The 23174-nt window shown below is 44.6% G+C and overlaps 1 protein-coding gene across 3 annotated transcripts in view; it reads right to left on the bottom strand.

Moving 5' to 3' along the window:
• PABPC1L (poly(A) binding protein cytoplasmic 1 like) overlaps window positions 1–8290 on the bottom strand; it is a 164253-nt gene extending 155963 nt beyond the window's left edge. The window contains exons 1-2 of one of the 3 annotated variants that reach the window (XM_088442779.1): window positions 8101–8290; window positions 1653–1851 (exon numbers count right to left, since the gene is read on the bottom strand). In XM_088442779.1, the coding sequence (XP_088298905.1) occupies window positions 1653–1845 (193 nt within the window). In that variant the 5' untranslated portion in view covers window positions 1846–1851; window positions 8101–8290. Of the gene's footprint in view, window positions 1–1652; window positions 1852–8100 lie in introns of those variants that run through there. The other 2 variants (XM_088442778.1, XM_088442780.1) reach the window with 2 other exon arrangements.
• Window positions 8291–23174: the final 14884 nt, after the last annotated feature.

The following is a 23174-nucleotide window of genomic DNA, read 5'->3' as shown; positions in this document are numbered from 1 at the left end:
AACCTGTTTAAACTTCAAACGACCCAAACATTCTCCATTAGTGTTTAAGGTCATGGAGGAATAAAAAAAAAAAAAAGACGACTAAATATGTTCAACTTATTTCACTTAATTAACGCTCATAGACTCTTCAGAGGGAGAGAAAACAGTCACCTGCATGTGTTTGGACCTAAACTCTGCTGCATCTTTCCAAAATGACTGTGGCCAATATTTGAGACCTGAAAAGCATTTTACACTGATAATTAAAAAACAGTAAGTTGTATATAGTTCTACTTTAAACGGTCTGCAATTGAGCTGGAAAAGAACACTATTTAAATCTTCAAATTTTTACATAGGGGCCATGGAATTATCAGTGTTAAACGTGTTTTACTTTCATATATATTAAAGGTGCATACACACACAACGATTTTTTAACGATTATCGTTTAACGATAGTTGTTTGAAAAAATCGTTCACTTTCTGAGTCAAACGATGAACGATTATTGTTCATGCGCGTTCACGTTTGTAGTTTAGTCAGACTTGTCAACTCAACGATTTTCATTAAGTTAATATGCAAAAATCATTTGTAGTTCATAAAAATCGTTCATTACATTTAAATGAACATAGTAAATGAACAACTTTAATAAACGATTTTAGTTCATTTTTTCAAGGTAGAAAATAGTTTACTAAAATCGTTCATTAACTCAATCGTTGTCTGTGTATGCAGCTTAAGTATTCAGTTTCGTGTTAGTGGTTCTTTAAATATAAAACAAAGATAACTTGGTTGGCCAGCGAGCTCCATCTCTGCAAATGTGAAATTATCTGACCCAGGTAGAAGATGGGAATGCAATGTGTGGTACAGTCCAGCCCACAATGCAAATAACCAGAAGCGATTGAGGGGACGTAGTCAGGAAGCAGACGGTCTAAATACCGACCGCCGGCTTCCCGACTCTCTAATCCCGGCTAAGTACTAATGACAGGCGTTGAAATCCCGACGCTTGTCATTAGACCTATGCCAGGAGCCCGACACCCGGCATACCGAATGAAGGTAAGCCGGGCACGGACAGCCACGAGGGGGGAGGCTTTAGGTTTTAGGGCTCCAGGGGGGACTTAGGGCCAGGCACCCCCCGGGAGGGTTAGGGAGACTGCGGGGAAGGGGTGGGGGGTTGGGTTTAGCCTCTTGGGTGACGGGGGGGGGGGGGGGGGAATCCCTAAAGGAGGGTTAGGGGGTAAAAATAGGTTGGTTAGTACTTACCTTTGTGGCTTCGGGATCTTCACCTTTGCCGGGCTTCTGCTGTCGGGATTTGGCCGACGGTAATACATACTACACGCATTGAGAGTTATGTACTTACAGTATGATCAATATAAGACAGATAATGTACATGCATAGCATATCTTTAGAAGGCGTGCAACCATGATCTTACAGAATCAGGCAGTGTGATTATTATTGACACAATGCTACTCAAAACAATACATAAAACCCAGCACAATTGTGCTGTATCCCAATGTAGTAAAAACATAATTCCATTGCCTGCGCACAGAATTTTCATAGTAAACAACGAACCTAAAAATAAAAAAGCAATATATCTGGTTAAAAGTTAAAGGGCTTATGTACCAACCAACACATTTAATTTATTGTTAAAGTGACAAATACCTATACATACAGATTAAACTTACCATCAGCGGGTTGCTGGAAATTGATATAGGCATAGCCAAGGGATCGACGAGTGGAAATATCACGGCACACCCTGATAGACAGTATTGGGCCAGCCGGGGAAAACTTTTCATACAACATTGCCTCTGTTACATCCACATGCAGATCACCTACATACAATGAGGCCAGTGGGTATCCTGTACCTGCTGCGTTCATGGTTAGCTGTGAAAGGGTTTCAAAAAAGTGATTACATTTGTCCTTTAAGCCTTAAATCATACTTTACTTTAAGCCCATTGCATGGTAAAGGAATTATGTAACTCCTTGATGTCCTTCTACAGTTATACAGTTTTTTATTAATGCATTTGCTTTTATTATTAATTCTCTTTAGAATTTGTCAAATGTTTCAGTCACATTTTATCAACGTAGAAGTATTGCATCATATACAGTTACCCAACTTCTAAAGTACTGCATTGTGTTTTCTGATTTACACAACTTATGTAGGAGTCACTAATAGATGTGATTCTACTTAATTCTGCAGCCAGCTGCATCATAGGGATGGACAATGGAAACTCATCATCGAATGGTTGCCGGGCTTCCGACATTAAAACATATGATGGTATAACCATCGATGGTTATACTGTGCGCATGCACACAGAAGTTGGGCTCCAGACACCACTTCTGGGTGTGCACACCTCAATCCGAACAGTCAACCATCGGAAACAGCATATGATGGCAGTCAGCCATCGCAAACCTGGTATTCAATGGAAAAGGTATTTCCATAGGATCGGGAACATTAATGTCTGCTAATCATCGATTTCCGATGTTAATCCCTACCTCATCATAGCTTATACAATAATAGATTTAATTTGTATTACTTAACCATTCAAATGGCTGAAACTGATAATTAAGAGACGCTCAGGTCCAAAAACAGAACTTCAGAAACACAACTTAAAATAAAACCTGACAATAAACCAGAACTAACACTGCACGGAACCAACTCTCAACCAGGATAGATGCGAATATAATTTTTAGAAGCCTGACAAACTTGCTAGTGGAAAGGTGTAGCAATGAAGTTTTAGACAATGGGGTAAATATTCTAAAAAGAGCGAGTTTTTAGAAGTGGAGATGTTGCCCATAGCAACCAATCAGATTCTACTTAACACTTAAGTATCACCTTCTAGAACAGTGGTTCTCAAACTCAGGGCCTGATTCAGAGTCGGAGGCTATTTGCGCTCGCTCGTTCAGAAAATAGGGGTGGCTATTCAAATGAACCGTTCGCTCTTTGTGGTCTGTTCACGCCTCTAGGTCTGAACGAGCGAACAAAACATGCGGTTGTTTTTTGGAAAACTACGCCCCCAGCCGCTTGCATCCTACGACATGTCCGCTATTTATTAGATTAATCGAGTACATCGACCAGCGTATGAACTGCTCGCTATTCTTGTGGTTGGTTTTTCCTACCGCAATCTTGCGAGCAGTTCTGACTATAAAATAACCCAGTGACGTGGTCAATGACGCTGCTGTATTAATTATGCACACCCTTAAAACGCCCGTTTTGACCTTTAAGCACGCCTGCGTTCGGATCTCCACTCCCCGTTTTCAAGCACCTTCCCCCGTTATCACCCACATACGCCTCCTCCTGTCACTCAAAATAGCAGGCATTCGCTATTTAGCGAACAAACGATTTTCGGCTGCACTGACTGGTTCGCGCATGCGTATTACGATCCGTACGCATGTGCAGTTGTGCAAACATCGCTCGGAACGAACGAGCGGCTGCTTACGAGCGGCTCTGAATCAGGCCCTCAGTCCTCAGGACCCCACACAGGTCATGTTTTGCAGGTCACCCAGCAGGTGCACAGGTGTATTCATTACTCACTGATACATTTTAAAAGATCCACAGATAGAATTGCAAGTGAAGTAATTAGCTCTATGAGGAGACCTGGAAAACACGCACAGTCTGGGGTCCTGAGGACCAAGTTTGAGAACCTGTGTTCTAGAAGATAATAGCTAGAATCTGATTGGTTGATATGGGCAACCTCTCCACTTCTAAAAACCCGCACTTTAGTAAATTTACCCCAATATGTCAGAAAATAGACAATGTGGATTGTGGAATAGATGTGAATTATAGTGGGTTGACCGGAAACTGGCGATTACTGCCACTGTCCATGGCAATCAATGTTTTCTTCTAATAGATATTTGAAAAAGAGAGCCAATAAAAAGAACGTATTTGCATTATCTACCAGTAATGCCCGTTTCACTAATAACAGTGATTATACAAAAAAGCATTTGTTGTTGTTGCTCTATGACTTAGCTCCACATCAGCAAAGCAGGCCTGTGTCACAGACAGAACAGGATGCAATTTCTTTATGGTTCATTCTGCAGGCCAACATTAGAAATAATAATAGGGGTTTCCGCTCACTTATGCTACTTGGTGCACACACGGAACCCATGGGCCGCATATTGGCGGGAAAGTAGCAGCACTATAGAGAACTTCCACACACAGCCGCTGCCTCCATCCTACTTCCGACCTTAGATTGCCATCACGGAGCGATGCTTACACATCTTTGCTGCAGCCGCACCAAACATCCCCTCTCGCCATGCCAGGTCCTGTGAGACTCTGCTAGCGTTAGACGCATTTTTGGCAAATAAAAGATGCCCAAGTAGCAATGTGATGCGACTAGGACGAACCAGCAGACGGTGCTGATTAATTTGATATGCAACACTTGCATTATCTGTGCGACTGAGTCTCTAAACCTGTATACAGAGTGCTGCAATGTAGCAGCTTTATATACAGACTCAGGTGTACAAAGATATACAAGTGTTGCATATCAAATTAATCAACAGTCTGTTGGAGCGTCCTAGTCACATCACATTGCTACCTAGTCACATCACATTGCTACCTAGTCACATCTGAAAAAAAAAAAAAAAAAGACACCCAACGCTAGCAGAGTTGCACAGGACGTGGCGGCTCACTAACAAAAAGGGAAGTCAAGCTGTGTTGCGTATTGAGGCTAGATGTATGAGGACACATCTCTATCTATTAGTGGCTTATTTTTTAAACAAGGCCTCTAGTCACCACTATGGAATTGCTTTCACTGTAGCCACCTACAGCAGTGGCGTAACTATAGAAGGTGCAAGAGGTGCGCTTGCTATGGGACCCGGCGGTCCAGAAAGCAACCCCCTGCACCCTGCCAGGTTGTTTTTTTTTTATTTACTTTTAAGACTCCCTGGGCACATGGCCAGGTGCCCAGGCAAGTGGTCAGGGGAGGTGGGGGTGCGGGTGTCGGAGCAGACTGTAGTGTCCCTCACTAACACTGTCCTGCCACCCGCCGCACCCCCGCAGTCTGCAGAGCTACCTTTCTCGCGAGATGATGTCATCATCTTGCATGTAACACTCTCCGGGAAGTGCAAAGAGGACTAGGAGGGACTTGTGTGGTGCAGCAGCAGCGCCCATCAGTTAGCAAGAGAGCGGCTGCTTCAGTGAGTAGAGTCTGAGACACAGGCAGTGATGAGAGTTAAAAACTGTGCTGCTACCATCATGAAACTGAGAAAATATAAATATATATATATATTATACATATATACACACACTCAAATGGTGCGGCACTACAGACATACTCCAACTCAGAGATGCGTTGCAGAGGTCAACGTTTCAATGTTCAATTTACATTTTCATCAGGACATGTAAATTAAACATTGACTTCTGCAACGCATCTCTGAGTTGGATTTTGTCTGCAGTGCCGCACCATTTGAGGGTGTTATCCCGTTCTGTGAAGGCACACAGCAAGGAAAACTTGTAGGAAGAGTGCCAGACCCTACATGGCTAATTATATTTTACACATTTATTTATAAATACAAATATATATGTATACACTCTGGTTGAGACCAGAGTTCGGGGGGCCCTTAAAAATTTTGCTATGGGGCCCACAATGTTCTAATTACACCTCTGGCCTACAGTATCCCTATAAATGAAGTAGAAAGTATGTGGCTTACCATCTCATGAGGCTGGAACAGCATGTCTGTTTGAAACACACTAGTGTCCTAAGAATGGCTAGCAATGGATTGCTACCGATGCTTCAGCGGTGTAGCCATCAATTGCGAAGATCTGATAGACAGCTGTGAGGAAGCAATTGATTTTTGTTTTGTCTCCACAGGGTGGAATGGGGTTTAGCCACCCACTTTCTCTGATGACCCTCTGCTTGCTGATCCCCACGGCAGGGATTTCCTTTGATGGGTGAAAGCCGCCAATGTTAACCATCAATGGTTAATCCACAGATGGCCATCCCTATCATGTTCAATAATCTTCATGACATGCTAAACATGTATTTTTCATTTTTGTTTGCATTTCAAATATAATTTTTTGTTTTGTTTGTAATGCCCAGTGGGCATAGACGGACTGGCGCTAAAAACAGGCACTCTGTCCTGTGCATCCGGGGAAAAGAGGCGTGGCAACACATTACGCCCCGTAAAAGCATGCTTGCAGAGCAACAGGAGGTGGAGCTGTTCAGCCAAGCCTCCAGATGGCCGGATCGGCCCATCATGCCATCGGCCTTTCTGGTATTTGCCAGATGGCTAGTCCGGCCATGCTGAGAAAAATTGCAATATGCTTAGCTTGAATTACTGGCCGTATCGCAAAATGTGTGCGGCTCTGCAAGGGTATCATGAGCACGCACTTGACTCCAGGAGAGAATAAGCAGTATATGCACTTGGTTTACATTAGCAATTTAGAATACGTTCCTAAATTTGAGATTCCAAAACAGGACAGGGGCACGACTGTGACTGTCCTGAAGAAATTGAGATGGCTGGGTGCCCTGTGTCTGCAGACGTGGTTAGGGAGTGGCAGTAGTAAAGTTACACAACACAATACAGCACGTCTGGAAAATGCTATTAATAAAGCAGAAAATCACATTTACCAGTCAGTTAAGATGTAAATACAAGATAAATGTACTATTTACTTTCAAATCAATACAAATATTCATTGCCTACCCCATTTAAAAAATCAAATGGTCCAAATGCAAATAGCAATTTAATAATGCGAAGAGATTGCAGCAGACATTACCATAGTAACACCATCATGGTGAAGGACGCACTCAACCAATCAGAAGCAGCCAGCAATCGTTATCACCATCAGTTTGTACCATGGGTTGGGCACCCGCAAGCTGTCCACATCCTAACAGGCGCATGTGTGTCTGTATTGTGATCAGCATAACATGCATTTTGCACGAACATACGCGGTCAGATTTTGTTTCAGATATGAACGATAACGATTGTAAAAATCGTTCATATCTTTGACATGTAGGGCATGCATCGACGAACGATGCGCGTTCCCACATGTCAGATAACGATCTCTGACATTGACTGTGTTTGCAGTCAGTATTAAAATGAACTAAATCGTTAGTTGATGAAATCGTTCAAATCGTTGTAAAAATCGTTCATCAAATCTGACAGTGTGTATGCACCATTACTGTACTTTGCCCAAGCTTACTCTACCTCCAACCCCTCTTCCGTCTCTCACGCATAACGTCGTAAGCGCAAAATGCTTGTTTTAATGCAAGTGCAGCAGTAGAAGAAAAGGCAATTTGCATTTTAAAAAAAAATAAAAAAAAAGTCACAATTTCTGTTTGTCGAATTTTTCCTGAGACCCATTGTGTGTAAGGGGATGCGGTCAGAATCCCGACTGCAGGGATTCTAGCGCTGGAATGCCGACACCTGTAAGAATCCCAGCACCAGCGTACCGACCGCAGGTAACCCGAAGGTAAGTAGCGGGTTTAGGGGGGGGGTTATTGTTAGGGTTTAGACACTAAGGGGGGGAGGGTTAGATTTAAGGACAATGGGGAGATTAGGTTCATGCATCGGGGAGGAAGGGTTATGGGTAGACAGAGGGGGAGGGTTAGGATACCGACCGCCAGGTGTCAGTATCCTAACCATGTCGAAATGCTGGCGTCGGGATTCTGATCGCCGGGATCCCGAAGGTAAGTAGGGGGTTAGGGGGGGAGGTTAGTGTTTGGGGTTAGGCACTAAGGGGGGAGGGTTAGGTTTAAGGACTGGGGAGATTAGGTTCAGGCATCGGGGAGGGAGGGTTAGGGGTAGACAGAGGGGGAGAGTTAGGATACCGACCGCCAGGTGTCAGTATCCTAACCATGTCGAAATGCTGGCGTCGGGATTCTGGCCGCCAGGATCCCGGGCGCTGGCATCCTGTACCCAACCCGTGTGAAAGACATGTGCGGTGCCGAGCAGTTGGTCATTATTAAAAAAAAATAAAACATCTTTAAAAGCTTACAGTGGTCTTGTCTACTAGGAACAATTTTTTTTTATGTAATAAAACTTTCAGACAGGTTTATGATATGAAACAATTTGTATTATTAGTCACATATTCAGAGCTGTTCATTAAAAAGACAAAACATTATTCTATAGTGTTTATACATTTGTTTACCATTTGCAAATATGCATACACATATATACACACACACTTACCTGAGTAAGTGCCCCCTCTCCTCTTCTTCAGGGTCTAGGACAGGAATCTGATACACTGGGTCTCTCTCCCGGTCTCCAAAAGTAAGGCCGCAGCGTCCTCCTCCCGTGCTAGCGCGCGGCTCCTCCCTGACACATCTTCACAGGCAGGAACATAGGGAGGGGGAGAGCGCGCGCGGCGAGACGTCATCACGTCAAGTCGCGCGCGTACACCCTGTGAATGGTCGGGCTTCATTACACTGCACAGCAGGCAAGCATTGGCAGTGGCACCGGCAGGTAAGGTGAAACACTTGGCGGTTCTTCTAACACTATTAGTGTTGTCCTCCTGGTCTGGCTGTTGTAGAACTACACAGCCCAGCATGCCCTGCAACAGTTTTGCTATTTGACCATGCTAAAACTGTTGCAGGGCATTCTGGGATGTGTAGTTCAACAACAGCTGGAGGGCCACTTTCTGCCCACCCTTACACTAGATTCAGACCTGTGTGGCCACTTCACAAATTTGAGCATGCATGCGAGTGGCCAAAGTAGATAAATGTGCCATTTTTGCACTCACCAGATACTTTAACTGCACATGGTAGATTATCACGTAGAAAAGCCTTTTCTGCCAACTGTGGTTCATGTAGAGTTGATCATACGCATCTTTGTTTTGCGTAAAATATGCACTTATGTACCGCACATGCTCACAAAATAAAATTACCATTCCGTGCATTTGGTTGCATCTTGTGCTTAGAGAGGCAGAACAGGTTGGCAAGCAAGTACCGTAACGTCATGTCTGCTTAACTGCGACTGAACCCAACCTGGACACACAAACACCATCATCTGGCCATCCTGCGACCCCTCTCCCCGCGGCCTTTGCTGCAAGGGGACAGACGGACGGCTGATCGCCCATACACACAGCACGATGGACAGATATATCAGCCAAAGGCTGTGCAGCACAGACGACACAATATGTCTGTGAACGACAGACATATCGCTGGTACACACTTGCCGACGGGCACACAATATATTGGCCGATCAATTGACCCAGCAACAGTTTAATCTTTTCCATTACTTAATTCAAATTTACGTTCACACTGCAGCAGTGAAGAATAGTCAGTCCTATTTGATTTTTAAAGCTGATGACTACAGATGTTTGTATTTAATGGAATTTAATTTGTACTTTCATTTGTATTTGTACCTGTACTTAATTGTATTTTGCATTGTAAATGCAACTTTAACATTTATTAAAATTATGTCTACGTAGACTATCAATCCACTTCACTATGTTATGTTACACTTCTGCAACTGTGTTCTGAAGGCCTCTGCGCATAGGCTACAGCTGCATCCTTGCTCATCTAGCCTCAATACACCATGCAGAGTAACACGCCGTGCTAATGTCGGGTGTCTTTGTTTGCCAAAATACATCTAATGGTGCGTATCCACTTGCTGATAGAGGAACAACAGTACAATTACAATATTGTAATCGTACAATCGTTCCGCATCCTGTATAGTGCCTACACTGAATGATATGTCGTTCAGTGCAGGCACCCCTCCCTCATCCCCGAACATGCACAATATGTTCAGGTCATGATTGATGTCGAAAACGACCAGCGGGAGTACGCATCGCTGGTTGTTTTCAACATTTTCATGCACTATTTGTGAACAATTAATGAGTGATTGAACGATAACACTTTTGTTATCGTTGAATCGCTCATTTTAATCGGCAAGTGGACTCACACCTTAAAGGTGCGTACACACTAGACGATAGAGGAACGACTGTACGATTACGTCATTGTAATTGTACAATCGTTCATCTTCCTGTGCAGTGGGATAATGTGCCTACACTGAACAATATGTCATTCAGTGCAGGCACCCTCCCTCATCCCCGAACATGTCCAACCTGTCATTATCAGCAAGTTGGCCTGCATGTTCAGGCGATGATTGTTGTCGAAATCGACCAGCGGGAGCGCGTATCGCTGGTGGTTTTCTACATTATACTGCACAATTACTGAACAATTACAATGTCGTAATCGTTCAATCACTCATTTTAATTGCCCAGTGTGTATGCACCTTTAGTCACACCAGGAGACACTGCTGATTAATTTGATGTGCAATATATAGGTGTGCAAATGGAACTTTGCATGCTGATTTATACCCCTTTTACACCAGAGCTAAAACCCAGGTTATTGCAGGGTTAACCCGGGTAGCTTCTTGGTGTAAAAGGGGACAGGGTTGGATTCCAGGGTCGAGTGACCAGACAATCCGACCCAGGTAACTTGCAGGGTTTAACACGGGAATGTCCCGTGAAACCATGCAGTGTAAACAGTACGATCCGGGTCACGATGACCTGGCGATTGGTCCACTTGAATGCTAGAAAAGCCGGGTCACTGCAGACCCGGCTCCGATGTGAATGGCGCCGACTCGGGAATATCCTGAGTCGGAGCCGGGGAAATTCTGGGTTTGACCCGGATTGGACCTTTGTTGTGTCACTTATCAAATTAATTAGCAGTCTCTTAGTGCATCCTAGTGGCATCGCATTGCGACTTAAGATCCCCATACATCTGCGACGGATCACCGCGATGTTGCGATCGGAAACGCCGGTTGGCATTTCCGACCGGTGGCCATCGATGTTCTGCGAGCCGTCGCAGGATCGGTGCAATTTTACATGTTAAATTTCATCAATGTGCCGATCACAATAATTTTTTCATTGTGATTGGCATATATGTGAAATCCAACATGTTGGATTTCACCGACCCTACGATGCCGGGTTGCAGGATTGCTACATCGGTGCGATCTGTCGCTGATGTATGGGGGCCTTTAGATGCACTTTCGGCAAAAAAAAAAAACCAGCGCCAGCAAGGCTCACGGGACCAGGCGCACAGAGAGGGGCTGTTTGGCGCGACTGCAGCAAAGATGAGTGAGGACACACATAGTTGAATTGCTGGATGCATCTTGAGATTGGTCTGACTCAGCATATACATAGAATTGCATCATTTTGGATGCACTTAATGCCACCTGCACATTAAAATTCAACTCTACACGAGCCCTTGACTTTACAAAACAGTCCATAATTATACAATCCACTTTGATCAGGTTATTCTTAGACATGGGATTGTTTTGGGCCCAAAGGTGCAGTGTTTGACCAGCATAACTAAATAAACCTTTCATATTTCACAAACTCATGATTAATTACAAAAAAATTAAGTATTCTGCTGTAATTGCATATGTAATGTAATGGTGTTTTGCTGGTCTCTGCTCCAAACATCTATTTTGGTGACCTCCTAATCTAATAGATTTTATATCCTCTCTCCAGCCAATTAATCTCCCTAATAATTTGTAATACATAAATTCCTATCAAAAATCCTATAACAACTATTACCAGCCTGGAAGAACAAACCGTGCATAAATTAAAGCATAATGCTGAATCTTCAGGAATGTTTTTAATTCTCTCAGACAAGAGACAGAATGTATTGGGATGAGAGTTCTATTACACCCATCAAGGCCCCTACACCTATTCAAATAAATGGGCATCCATGGCAAGGGCATGACACACATCACATCACCTTGACTTTTTAGACCTCCCCTCTGCATTTCCCAAAAGGTACTTTTACAACATACTAAAGAATGGTATTTTTAATAGCTATAAATAACATTATATAGAGTTGAATATAAACAAGATTTAAGTGGAACCAAGAGACAAGTGTATGGCTGGGTACACACGTAAAGATTTTCTGTCCAACCATCGAACTAGTTGATTGGTTGGAATGAAAATCTGGTAAGGTATGAAAGCAAATGACAATCAGCAATTTGCTCCAAACACCGGAAAATGTTCAAAAACTGTTGTTTGAACAAATTATTTAGATCAAACATTTAACAAACTTGTCTGATGACCATTTTCATCTGTTTTCTGGCATTTAGGAGCAAATTGCTGATCATCAGTTGCTCCCATTCCTTACCAGATTTTCATTCCAACCAATCACTTAGTTGGATGGTTGGACAGAAAATCTTTACGTGTGTACCCAGCTTAACCACTTAACTGACAAATTCTTTTTCCAAAAACCGCTCCAAAATTGTCGGTTTCTTTTATGATTAAGGCCCTGATTCAGAGCGCTCGCTCTGAATCAGGGCCCACCTCCATAATTATGGAGCGTCCTCCTGGACGCTCGTATAGCTGTGGGTCAACACCCACAGCCTATACGAGCGCGCAGGTTGATGGTCGCGATGGTCTTGACCATCGCAACCATCGCCACTGCGAGCCGGAGCCTGCGGTTGAGTTTCTCAACCGCAAGGCCCGGAGTGATTTTGGCTCTATCAGAGCCAAAATCACTCCCACTGGCCGGCTTCTGACGGTAGGCGTTCCCTTGGGAACGCCCCCGTCTGGGAGGCACGCCTCCGGCACGCCCACCAAAGGGGGCGTGCTGTCAATCAACATCGACAGCACGCCCCCTTTGATCAGACACAACGAGCGAAGGAACGTCCTTCGCGTCTCGCGCATGCGCACGACCCATCAAAGGGGGCGTGCTGTCAATCAACATCGACAGCACGCCCCCTTTGATCAGATACAACGAGCGAAGGAAAGTCCTTCGCTCGTCGCGTCTGGCGCATGCGCACGACGGAGCTCCCTCCGTCGTGCGCATGCTCAGTGCAGAACATCGACCCACTTGCGAGCGGACAGCTGCTCGCGAGTGGGTCTGAATCAGGCCCAATGTTCGGCCTAGTGCAGTGCAGGGGATGTAATGCATTTGTTTTGCAGGAAGAATTCTGGAGACTCAGCTGCTGCCCGATCTGTAAGCAATTTTCTCTGCTGCAGGAGGAGATAGCAAAACTGCATGCTGAGATATGTAGGATGTCTGTGTCCTTGAGACCATCACTGCCTCAGAGAGCCCCCAGAAGACATACTGCCTGGACTACTGTGGGCTCTGAAAGGCAGAGATTTCAAGAGGGACACAGACACCTCCCACAACCTGTGACTGCAAAAAAGTCATATGCTGCTCTTGCAGGGCTGGAAGGTACAGCTAATATAGGCAAGATATGGGGTCTTCCACTGACTATAGAAAAATAAATAGGAAAATGACATCTTCAAGAAGTATTACATTTCTCTTGGGAGATTACATTATTAGAGGAGTACATCTGGGAAACACTGCTGAAGTAGAGAGACAAGTAAGGGGTTTACCTGGAGCCACAGCTCCAAGGGATAAAGGCCCTGATTCAGAGCCAGATGCTCTGAAAGAGTGTTCGCTCTGAATCAGGGAGTCTTTTTTTTTTTTTTTTTATGGAGCGGCCTCCTGGTCGCTCGCATAGCTGTGGGTTGCCACCCACAGCTATTGCGAGTGGCCAGGATGATGATCGCGATGGTCAAGACCATTGCGACCATCGGGCTTGCGACGAGACCCTTGTGGTAGGGTCTCGTGGCCGCAAGCCCCAGAGAGATTTCGGCGCTAACAGAGCCGGATTCTCTCAACTGACATCACTCGTGTCAGTGGGGCCGACCCCAAACGGCAAGCGTTCTCATGGGAACGCCTCCGTTTGGGCAGCCACCCGGCCCGCCCACCAAAGGGGGCGAGCTGTCACTCAACATCGACAGCTCACCCCCTTTGATGCGAGACCCGGAGCGATGGATTGCCCGTCGCTAGCCGGGTCTCGCGCACGACTGAGTCGGCTCCATCGTTCGCATGCGCTGTGGGCCACCATCGACCCGGTTGCGAGCGGGTCTGAATCAGGCCCAAAGAACGCATGCTGAGAATTGTGAAGGCAGCAAGAAAAGATGGAGAGGTGGATGTCATTGTCCACCTAGGGACGAATGACCTGGCCAATGCTGAAGTCATGGCAGTAAAAGTTGGAAGTTAGGGACTGCTCTAAAGCAGGTGGCAACCACTGTAACTTTTTCAGAAGAATTGCCAGTACACAGAGGGGGAGATAGAAATCATTGCATCAGAAACTTCAATGTTTGGTTACAGAAGTGGTGCTATGAGGATTTGGATTGACAGTCCATAGCCACGCTATCTGGCAAGATAGAAGCTTTTATAAATATGATGGCCTGCACCCATCTTCAAAAGGAACTAGAATACCGAGTGAACAGTTGGAAAGTTTCACCAAGAACTATTTAAACTAGAAGAGGGGGACAATGAACCAAACAAGAAAAAATAAATCTGCTCCCCCAACCAAGAGGTATTATTTCTGCTGGCAAATGGAACAGGAAGCATATCCACAGCAACAGAAGATAATTTAGAACAAAACCATATAAACATAGGCAGAGAGATGAACATACCTAGGAACGAACAGGAGAAATAAGCAAACAAAACTAAGAGCAATGTGTGCAACTGCTAGGAGCTTAGGAAATAAAATCCCTGAACTTTGCAATAATTACAAGGGATGATCTGGATATTGTGGCTATTACGTAGTCATGGTGCAATGAAAATCATGACTGGGACATAGCTATACTGGGATATACTTTATTTAGGAAAGACAGAATGGGAAGAATAGGAGGAGTAGCAATGTATGGCAAGGAAAGCAGAAATACTACGTTAATACATAGTATTGAAGAAAAAGTAGGGTCCCTTTGGGTGACTATAGAAACAGGAGAGAAAGTGATTCTTCGTATTGGGGTGATCTACAAACCACCAGGTCAGGAAGAGGAACTGGACAATAAACTATTGCAGGACATCACTAAAATGGCATTAAAAGGAGAGGTTATAATCATGGAAGATTTTAATCTACCAGATATAAACTGGGAGGTGTCTGTGGCAAGTTTCACTAGAAGTAAGACCATCCTAAATTCATTGCAGGGAGCCTCCCTCCAGCAATTGGTGAGGGAGCCCACTTGGAAAGACGCAATGTTATACTTAATACTTACAAATGGAGACAGAATATCTGATGTAAAAGTGGGTGAAAATCTGGGATCCAGTGATCATCAAGCAGTATGGTTCAGAATAAAGACAGATACTGACTCACCCCATACAAAAACAAAGGTGTTAGATTTTAGGAAGGCTGATTTTGCAGGGATGGGAAGATGTGTAAGCGAATCTTTGGCAGAGTGGAGGAACTTGAAAGGAGTGCAGGAGAGGTGGGACAATTTAAAAAGTGCAATATAAAAGGCAACAGACCTTTGTATCAAAAGGGTTAGGAAAACCACAAGGAAAAGGAAGCCAGTGTGTTTTGGGAAAGAGGTAGCAAGTATTGTGAAAGCAAAAAAGATGACCTTTAGGAAATACAAGCAGATGCAAAATAATGAGGGCAAAGAGCTGTATCTTGTAAAACCAAAGGAGGCTAAGAAAGTAATCAGATGTGCAAAAGCGGAGGGGAAAATGGCACAGTCAGTGGGTAAAGGGGGCACAACTTTTTTTTAATTATATAAGAGAAAGGGGAAAAACAAAAGGTGGAATACAAAGACTAAAGACAGAAAGAGGGAGTCTTGTTGAGGGAGACAATGTAATAGCTGATCATCTTAATAATTATTTTTGTTCAGTATTCACTACTGAGAGAGAGGGCAAGGGGCCACAGTTAAGTTGCAGGTGTAATCAGAAAAATGAGGTAGGAACAAGCACATTTACAGAGGAGAAGATCCTATCAGAACTCTAAAAACTGAAAGTGGATAAATCAATGGGGCCAGATGGGATACATCCAAGGATACTAAATGAGCTTAAAGGGGTGCTGGTATCACCATTAACAGAATTATTCAACCAGTCACTAGCTACTGGAGTAATTCCAGAGGACTAAAAAGAGCAAACGTCCCACTGCACAAATGTGGAAGCAAGGAAGAGGCAAGCAACTACCGACCAGTGAGCCTTACATCAGTAATAGAGAAATTGATGGGAACACTCTTAAAATAAAGAGTCATAGATTATCTCAAATCCAGCAATTTGCAGGACCCCAAACTGCACGGATTTACTGGGGGGAGATCATGTCAAACAAATCTTATTGACTTTTTTGACTGGGTGACTAAGGAAATAGATAAAGGGGGGCATAGATATAGCTTTTCTAGACTTTAGTAAGGCGACACTGTTCCACATCGCAGACTGTTAAATAAACTGGAAAGCATGGTATTGGATACAAAGATAGTTGAATGGATAAGATCATGGCTGCAGGATAGGAAACTGTTGTAATAAACGGAGTGCAGTCTCAAGAGGGAAATGTTACCAGTGGAGTACCTCAGGGATCTTTACTTGGACCAGTGCTTTTTAATATCTTTATTTGTGACATTGCAAATGGTATTGAAGGGAAACTATTCCTTTTTGCAGATGACAAAAAGGTATGCAACAGGGTAGACACACCAGGAGGGGTAAAACAAATGATTGATGATCTAGGTAGACTACAGGAATGATCAAGAACATGGCAACTACAGTGTAATGCCATGCACTTGGGTTTCAAAAATCCAAAATGCTAAATATAGTATTAATGGCACTATACTGGAAACTACTGAAGAGGAAAGGGATCTAGGAGTCACTATTTCAGGTGACTTAAAGGCAAGCAAATATTGTAACAAAGTAATGAGGAAGGCAAGTCAGATACTTGGTTGCATAGGGAGAGGAATCAGTAGCAGAAAGAAAGAAGTCATAATACCACTGTATTGGTCATTGGTACGTCCTCATCTCGAATACTGGCCCTCATTCAGAGCCGTACGCTCTGAGCAGAGCGCACGCTCTGAATGAGGGCCGCCCTCCATGAAAATGGAGCGTCCTCCTGGACGCTCGTATAGCTGTGGGTCACCACCCACAGGCTATACGAGCGTGCAGTTTGATGGCCGCGATGGTCTTGACCATCGCGACCATCGAAACTGCGAGCCGGAGCCTGTGGTTGAGGTTTTCAACCGCAAGCTCCGGAGTGATTTTGGCTCTATCAGAGCCAAAATCACTCCCACTGACATCACTAGTGATGTCAGTGGGCCGGCTTCTGACAGGAGGCGTTCCCGTGGGAACGCCCCCGTCAGGGAGGCACGCCCCCGGCACGCCTACCAAAGGGGGCGTGCTGTCAATCAACATCGACAGCACGCCCCCTTTGATCAGACACAACGAGCGAAGGAAAGTCCTTCGCTCGTCGCGTCTGGCGCATGCGCACGACGGAGCTCCCTCCGTCGTGCGCATGCTCAGTGCACACCATCGACCCACTTGCGAGCGGACAGCCGCTTTCGAGTGGGTCTGAATCAGGCCCACTGTGTCCAGTTCTGGAGGTCATATCTCCAGAAGGATATTAATACATTAGAGACTGTACAAAGAAGGGCAACTAAAATGGTGCAAGGTCTACACCACAAAACGTACCAGGAAAGACTAAAAGATCTTAATATGTATAGTTTGGAGCAGAGAAGGGAAAGGGGGAGGGACATGATAGGGAATCGGTATGATTTACCGCCGGACCCATGCCCGGCAGTTGGAATCCCGAAAACGGCATCCCGGCAAAGGAGGAAATCCCGATCGTCTAAGGTATGTATTCTCTAACCTAATTCTACCCCCTAACCCTCCCTTAGGGGTGTCTCACCCTAACCATCCCCCCTCTAAGTACCTAATCCCCATTTCCCCGACACCTAACCCCCCCTTCTAAACCCAACCTCCTGGGGGGTGGGTGCCTAACCCTAAGTCCCCCCCTCGGGAACCCCCCCCCGGCTATCAGCGCCCAGTCGGGATGCTGGGCACCGGTCTCCCGGCATCGGTAAAATGAATGGCGTCTAGATTTAGACACCTGTCATTTAACCCTCGCCAGGATTAAGCAGTCGGGAAGCTGGCTGTCGGGATTAGGTCCCCCGACTTCCCGACTGCATACCCATGATAGAAACGTTCAAATAGATAAAGGGTTTTAAGAATGTAAAGGAAGGAGACATTATTCAAAGAAAGAAGTATTAGAACAAGAGGACATGTTCTGAAACTGAAGGGTGGTAGGTTCAGGGGAACTTTGAGGAAAAATTACTTCACAGAAAGGGTAGTGGGCAAGTGGAATAGCCTCCCATCAGAGTTGGTAGAGGCTAAGACAGTAGAGCAATTGAAACATGCATGGGATAGACACAATGATATCCTTCAGAAGAAGTAAGAATCAATAAGGGTTGAGGTAACAATATGTTTAAAAATGGGGCAGACTAGATGGGCCAAGTGGTTCTTATCTGCCGTCAAATTCTATGTTATTATTTACACATTTAAAACAAACTAATTGAAATTTTTAAAAACACTGTTAAACTTTAATATGTTAACAATCTGTTTGCACAACAGGAATGACAAGTGCAAGAAGAAAGGCAGTTTGTGTCTGAGTTTATTGAGCTCTTCCACTCTCATGAGTGTTTGTGGCAAGTTAAAACTCCGGAGTACCGGAATAAAATTAAGAGAGCTGCTGCAATCCAGGCGCTTGTCGAGTTTAGCAAGCCCTTTCATGATGAGGCATCTCCAGTTTGGGTGAAGGGCAAAATACAAAATCTAAGGCTTGTATATGTCAAGGAGAAGAAGCAGCAACAAGAGTCCCGGGCATCCGGAGCGGAGGCAGATGACACATACAAGTACGCTGTGGTGCTTTGACCTTCTGAAATTCCTGCAGGAGCCGCAGCAAACATCACAGGCCTTAATGGTGGAGAGACTTCCAGAGGACCCTGTAGTGGACAACCCAGAAATGGAACAAGCGTCCTCTTGTGAAGTAGTAAGTATAAAACATTAATTACACACTATATGGAATGTTTTTTTTAAAGTTCACAATTCCACTATAGTCCATTAGCGAATACTGTCCTCCTGCCACGGTACTGCCCCCACTCCGTTGAAGTAGGCCATATATTGCTCCCTGACCTCTTTAGCCCGCACAGTCCCTGCTGTTACCAACACTGAAGATGGGGCCACAGAGAGCATTGGCACAATTTCCTCGGGATGTTCCGGGTCATCAGGCACAGCTGTGTCTGATGTCCTCTGTTGTAAGGTACTTTTTTTCCAGAAGAAATTGTGGAGGACACAGCAGGCCAAAACAACAAAATCAACTTTGTCCGTACGTAGATCTATTGATGTATGGAATATCCAGAAGCGGTTGCATAGAATGCCAAATGTGTTCTCAACTATTCTCCGAGCCCTGGATAGACTGTAATTAAAGATGCGCTTTTCTTTTGTAAGGATCAGTTGCGCATACGGCTTCAGCAAATGCTAATGGTGAGCACATGCCTCATCAGCCACAAACACATAGTTTAGGCCATGCTTCCTTTCCGTTATTGGCAAATTCAGGCGTTTGGAGCGAAGTCTCTCATAGAACAGTGTTTGCTTAAATGACCACCCATCAGAAGCATAGCCATTTTTGCCCACATCAACAAAAATTAACTCAGAATTGGCATTCACCACCGCCATGAGCACTATGCTGAAAAATCCTTTAGTTATAATAAAAGGATGCGCTGTGGGCAGGTGGGGTAATCCGGACATGTTTTCAGTCAATTGCTCCACCGCAGTTGAGGAAGTTCCATCTCCGTTCAAAGTCCTCAGCAATGGTCTGCCACTCCTCCACAGTTGTTGGGAACTAGAATAAAATAAACATTTATAAAACAGGTTATTAACATTAATCAATTATCGCTCTCCTCCAATAGTCTTCAATACCTAACGGTCAGCCCGAAAATTGCCTGCCAAAGTGGTAGCGAGGCAGAAACTCCACAACCTGCCCCAAAACGCTGGAGATACCAGCGTAAGACCCAGGTTCAGCAGGATGAGCTATTAAACCAGGTCAAGCAGACATTAAACTCCCGGACATGTTCGACCACCTGGACACACACATAGCAGGCTGAGGGAAATGGAGGAAAGCCAGCAAATCCATGCCCAACGCATTATGGCCCTGATTCAGAGCCGGACGCTCTGACCAGAGCGCTCGCTCTGAATCAGGGCCCACCTCCATAATTATGGAGCGTCCTCCTGGACGCTCGTATAGCTGTGGGTCACCACCCACAGCCTATACGAGCATGCAGGTTGATGGTCGCGATGGTCTTGACCATCGCGACCATCGCCACTGCGAGCCGGAGCCTGCGGTTGAGTTTCTCAACCGCAAGGCCCGGAGTGATTTTGGCTCTATCAGAGCCAAAATCACTCCCACTGACATCACTTGTGATGTCAGTGGGCCGGCTTCTAACGGTAGGCGTTCCCTTGGGAACGCCCCCGTCTGGGAGGCACGCCCACCAAAGGGCGTGATGTCAATCAACATCGACAGCACGCCCCCTTTGATCAGACACAACGAGCGAAGGAAAGTCCTTCGCTCGTCGAGTCTCGCGCATGTGCATGACGGAGCTCCCTCCGTCGTGCGCATGCTCAGTGCACACCATCGACCCACTTGCGAGCGGACAGCCGCTCGCGAGTGGGTCTGAATCAGGCCCTATGTCTGATAGTCATCCTGGGGAGAATGAAGAAGCTGGCAACCACTACAAGGCTCGCCGATGACCCTGACAACACCGCAGCCATTTAACTATGGCCCATCTACATCCCGTAGTTACCCTCCACTAACCTACCAGGCCACACCAATAATGATTCAAAGCCCATCCCACCCTAAACCCCATCCCAGTTATCCTACTCCTCATACCACCAACCCCTCCACATCCTCTGAAGTTGCGTATAGTGCCATGTTGGTGGAGGATGAGGACCCCCCTCAATTTTTTATTTATTTTAAATTATTTACAACTATCACCAAGTTTTATGTCTCCCAATAGGCACTGCATGGTATACAGTGTTGATGACGCAGGTTGGACGGGGTCACTAAGCGCATGGCACAAGGACAGATTGCTGTTTGCTGGGCCCTCAATCTGGACTTGTGCCATGTGCTTCTTGGCCTGTTCAATCCATCGTCTGTCACGCCATATACTATGCAGCTGAATAGCTATTGGGAGACATAAACCATGTGGAGATAGCACGTATTATACATTGAAAATATACTGTGTCGGTTTGGTAAAACAAATTAGCCATGTTGGTTATGCGTTTATGTACCAAAAAAACTTAATAGATATATACAGCCATGTTGGTTGTTTATCTAACCCACAGTGTGTCAAAAAAAATAAATAAAAACAAGTTTTTCTTTCACAAGAAAAAAATGTGTAATGTTTTTACTTACTTTGAAATAGTTAAACTATGGGACATTGACAATGGCATCACAGGTCTCCGGGATGATGCGCCCCAAAGCCTGGGGGAAAATGAGGGTCTCAAACTTCAGGTCTTCAAACTACCTCCCTGTAGCCAGGTACCTCAGCGTCGCAATGAGCCTCTCCTCAAGCGGGATGGGCATCCTCATATTGGTGTTCTGCCTCTGGGGATAGGGGGTCAGCAGATGCAACAACTCCTGGAAGGTGGCAGGAGCTTATAGCGATAGGAATCCATCAGCAGACAATAGAAAGCAGAATAATCACACTTTGTAAAGGCAAGCCTTAAAACAAAGCAGAGCACACTAGCAAAGTACAATGTTCAGCAGGGTATAAAACCAAGCCTCACTAGTCACTGAACAGTGTGCCCAGATCTAAAACGGATGCTGCGTTTTATAACCCCTAGATAAGCTCTCCCCTATTGACATTCCAGCAAATGCAGTGTTTATTTGCTGCATACGATATCTTAAACTATTTGCAATCCTTTAAGATACATCGGATCGTATGGTCGTTTGTACAATCGTACCTTTTCTAAACACAAATCGTACAGAATGTCAAGGTAGAATTTTCAAGGGAAATCGTATGTGCCATCGGGTCTTATCCAAATCACCCTGTGTATGTGGGCCTTTAAAGATGGAGGAATCTGAAAAATTGTTAGATATGACAGGTAATTCCAGGCTTGAAGAGCTTTGCTTCTATATAATCAGGAGCTCATAATTATTTCTAGTCATTCTTAGGGATGATTACACAGCACAAAGCTTACATAGACCACCAGTAATAGTGGCAGGACCCCACTGAATAAACCATAGTCCTATGGGAGGATAGGAAGGGGTATGTGGAAACTCCATTTAACTCTGTAATTAATAGCACTAGAACCACAGCTGAATAGTGTTAGGTATTCTGAAACCTGTAATAGTCTTCCAAATTTTTTTCTTTTATTTATTTTTCTGGAATACAGTTTCATTTTTGTGGACAAGGGGCAAGTCCTAAACTTATAAAAAGTGTTCGGCCTCCAAAAATTAAAAAAATAATAATAATAAATATATATATATACATACATATACACACACAGTGCCTTGTGAAATTATTCATCCCCCTTGGCTTTTTACCTTTTTGTTACTTTACAACCTGTAATTTTTGTTTTTTATCTGAATTCTGTGTGATGCATCTGCACAAAATAGTTTAATTTGGTGAAGTGAAATGAGAAAAATATATATAAAAAATAATCTTTTTAAATAAAATTCTGAAAATTGGCATGTGCATATGTAATCACCCCCTTTGCTATGAAGCCCCTCAAAAGTTCTGGTGCAACCAATTACCTTCAGAAGTCACATAATTAGTGAAATGAAGTACACTTGTGTGAAATCTAAGTGTCACATGAACTGTCAGTATAAACACATCTTTTCTGAAAGGCCCCAGAGGCTGCAACACCACTAAGCAAGAGGCATCACACCATGATGACCAAGGAGCTCTCCAAACAAGTCAGGGACAAAGTTGTTGAGAAATAAAATTCCGGGTTGGGTTATGGAAAAAAAATATCCAAATCTTTGATGATCCCCCGGAGCACCATCAAATCCATCATCCTCAAATGGAAAGAACATGGTACCACAACAAACCTGCCAAGAGAGGGCCGCCCACCAAAACTCACAGACTGGGTAAGGAGGGCATTAATCACAGAGGCAGCACAGAGACCAAAAGGTAACCCTGAAGGAGTTGCAGAGTTCCACAGCAGAGACTGGTGTATCTATGCATGTGACCACAATAAGCCGTACACTCCATAGAGCTGGGCTTTATGGAAGTGGCCAGAAAAAAGCCATTACTTAGTGATAAAAATAAGACGACATGATTTGAGTTTGCCAAAAGGCATGTGGGCGACTCCCCAAATGTATGGAGGAAGGTGCTCTGATCAGATGAGACTAAAATTTAACTTTTCGGCCACCAAGGAAAATGCTATATCTGGCGCAAACCCAACACATCCCATCACCCCAAGAACACAATCCCCACAGTGAAACGTGGTGGCAGCATCATGCTGTGGGGATGT

This window comes from Taudactylus pleione, unplaced genomic scaffold (assembly GCF_031769625.1).
Source record: "Taudactylus pleione unplaced genomic scaffold, aTauple2 ptg000317l, whole genome shotgun sequence".
Lineage (NCBI taxonomy): Eukaryota > Metazoa > Chordata > Amphibia > Anura > Myobatrachidae > Taudactylus > Taudactylus pleione.
This window is presented reverse-complemented; position numbering and strand designations above follow the sequence as displayed.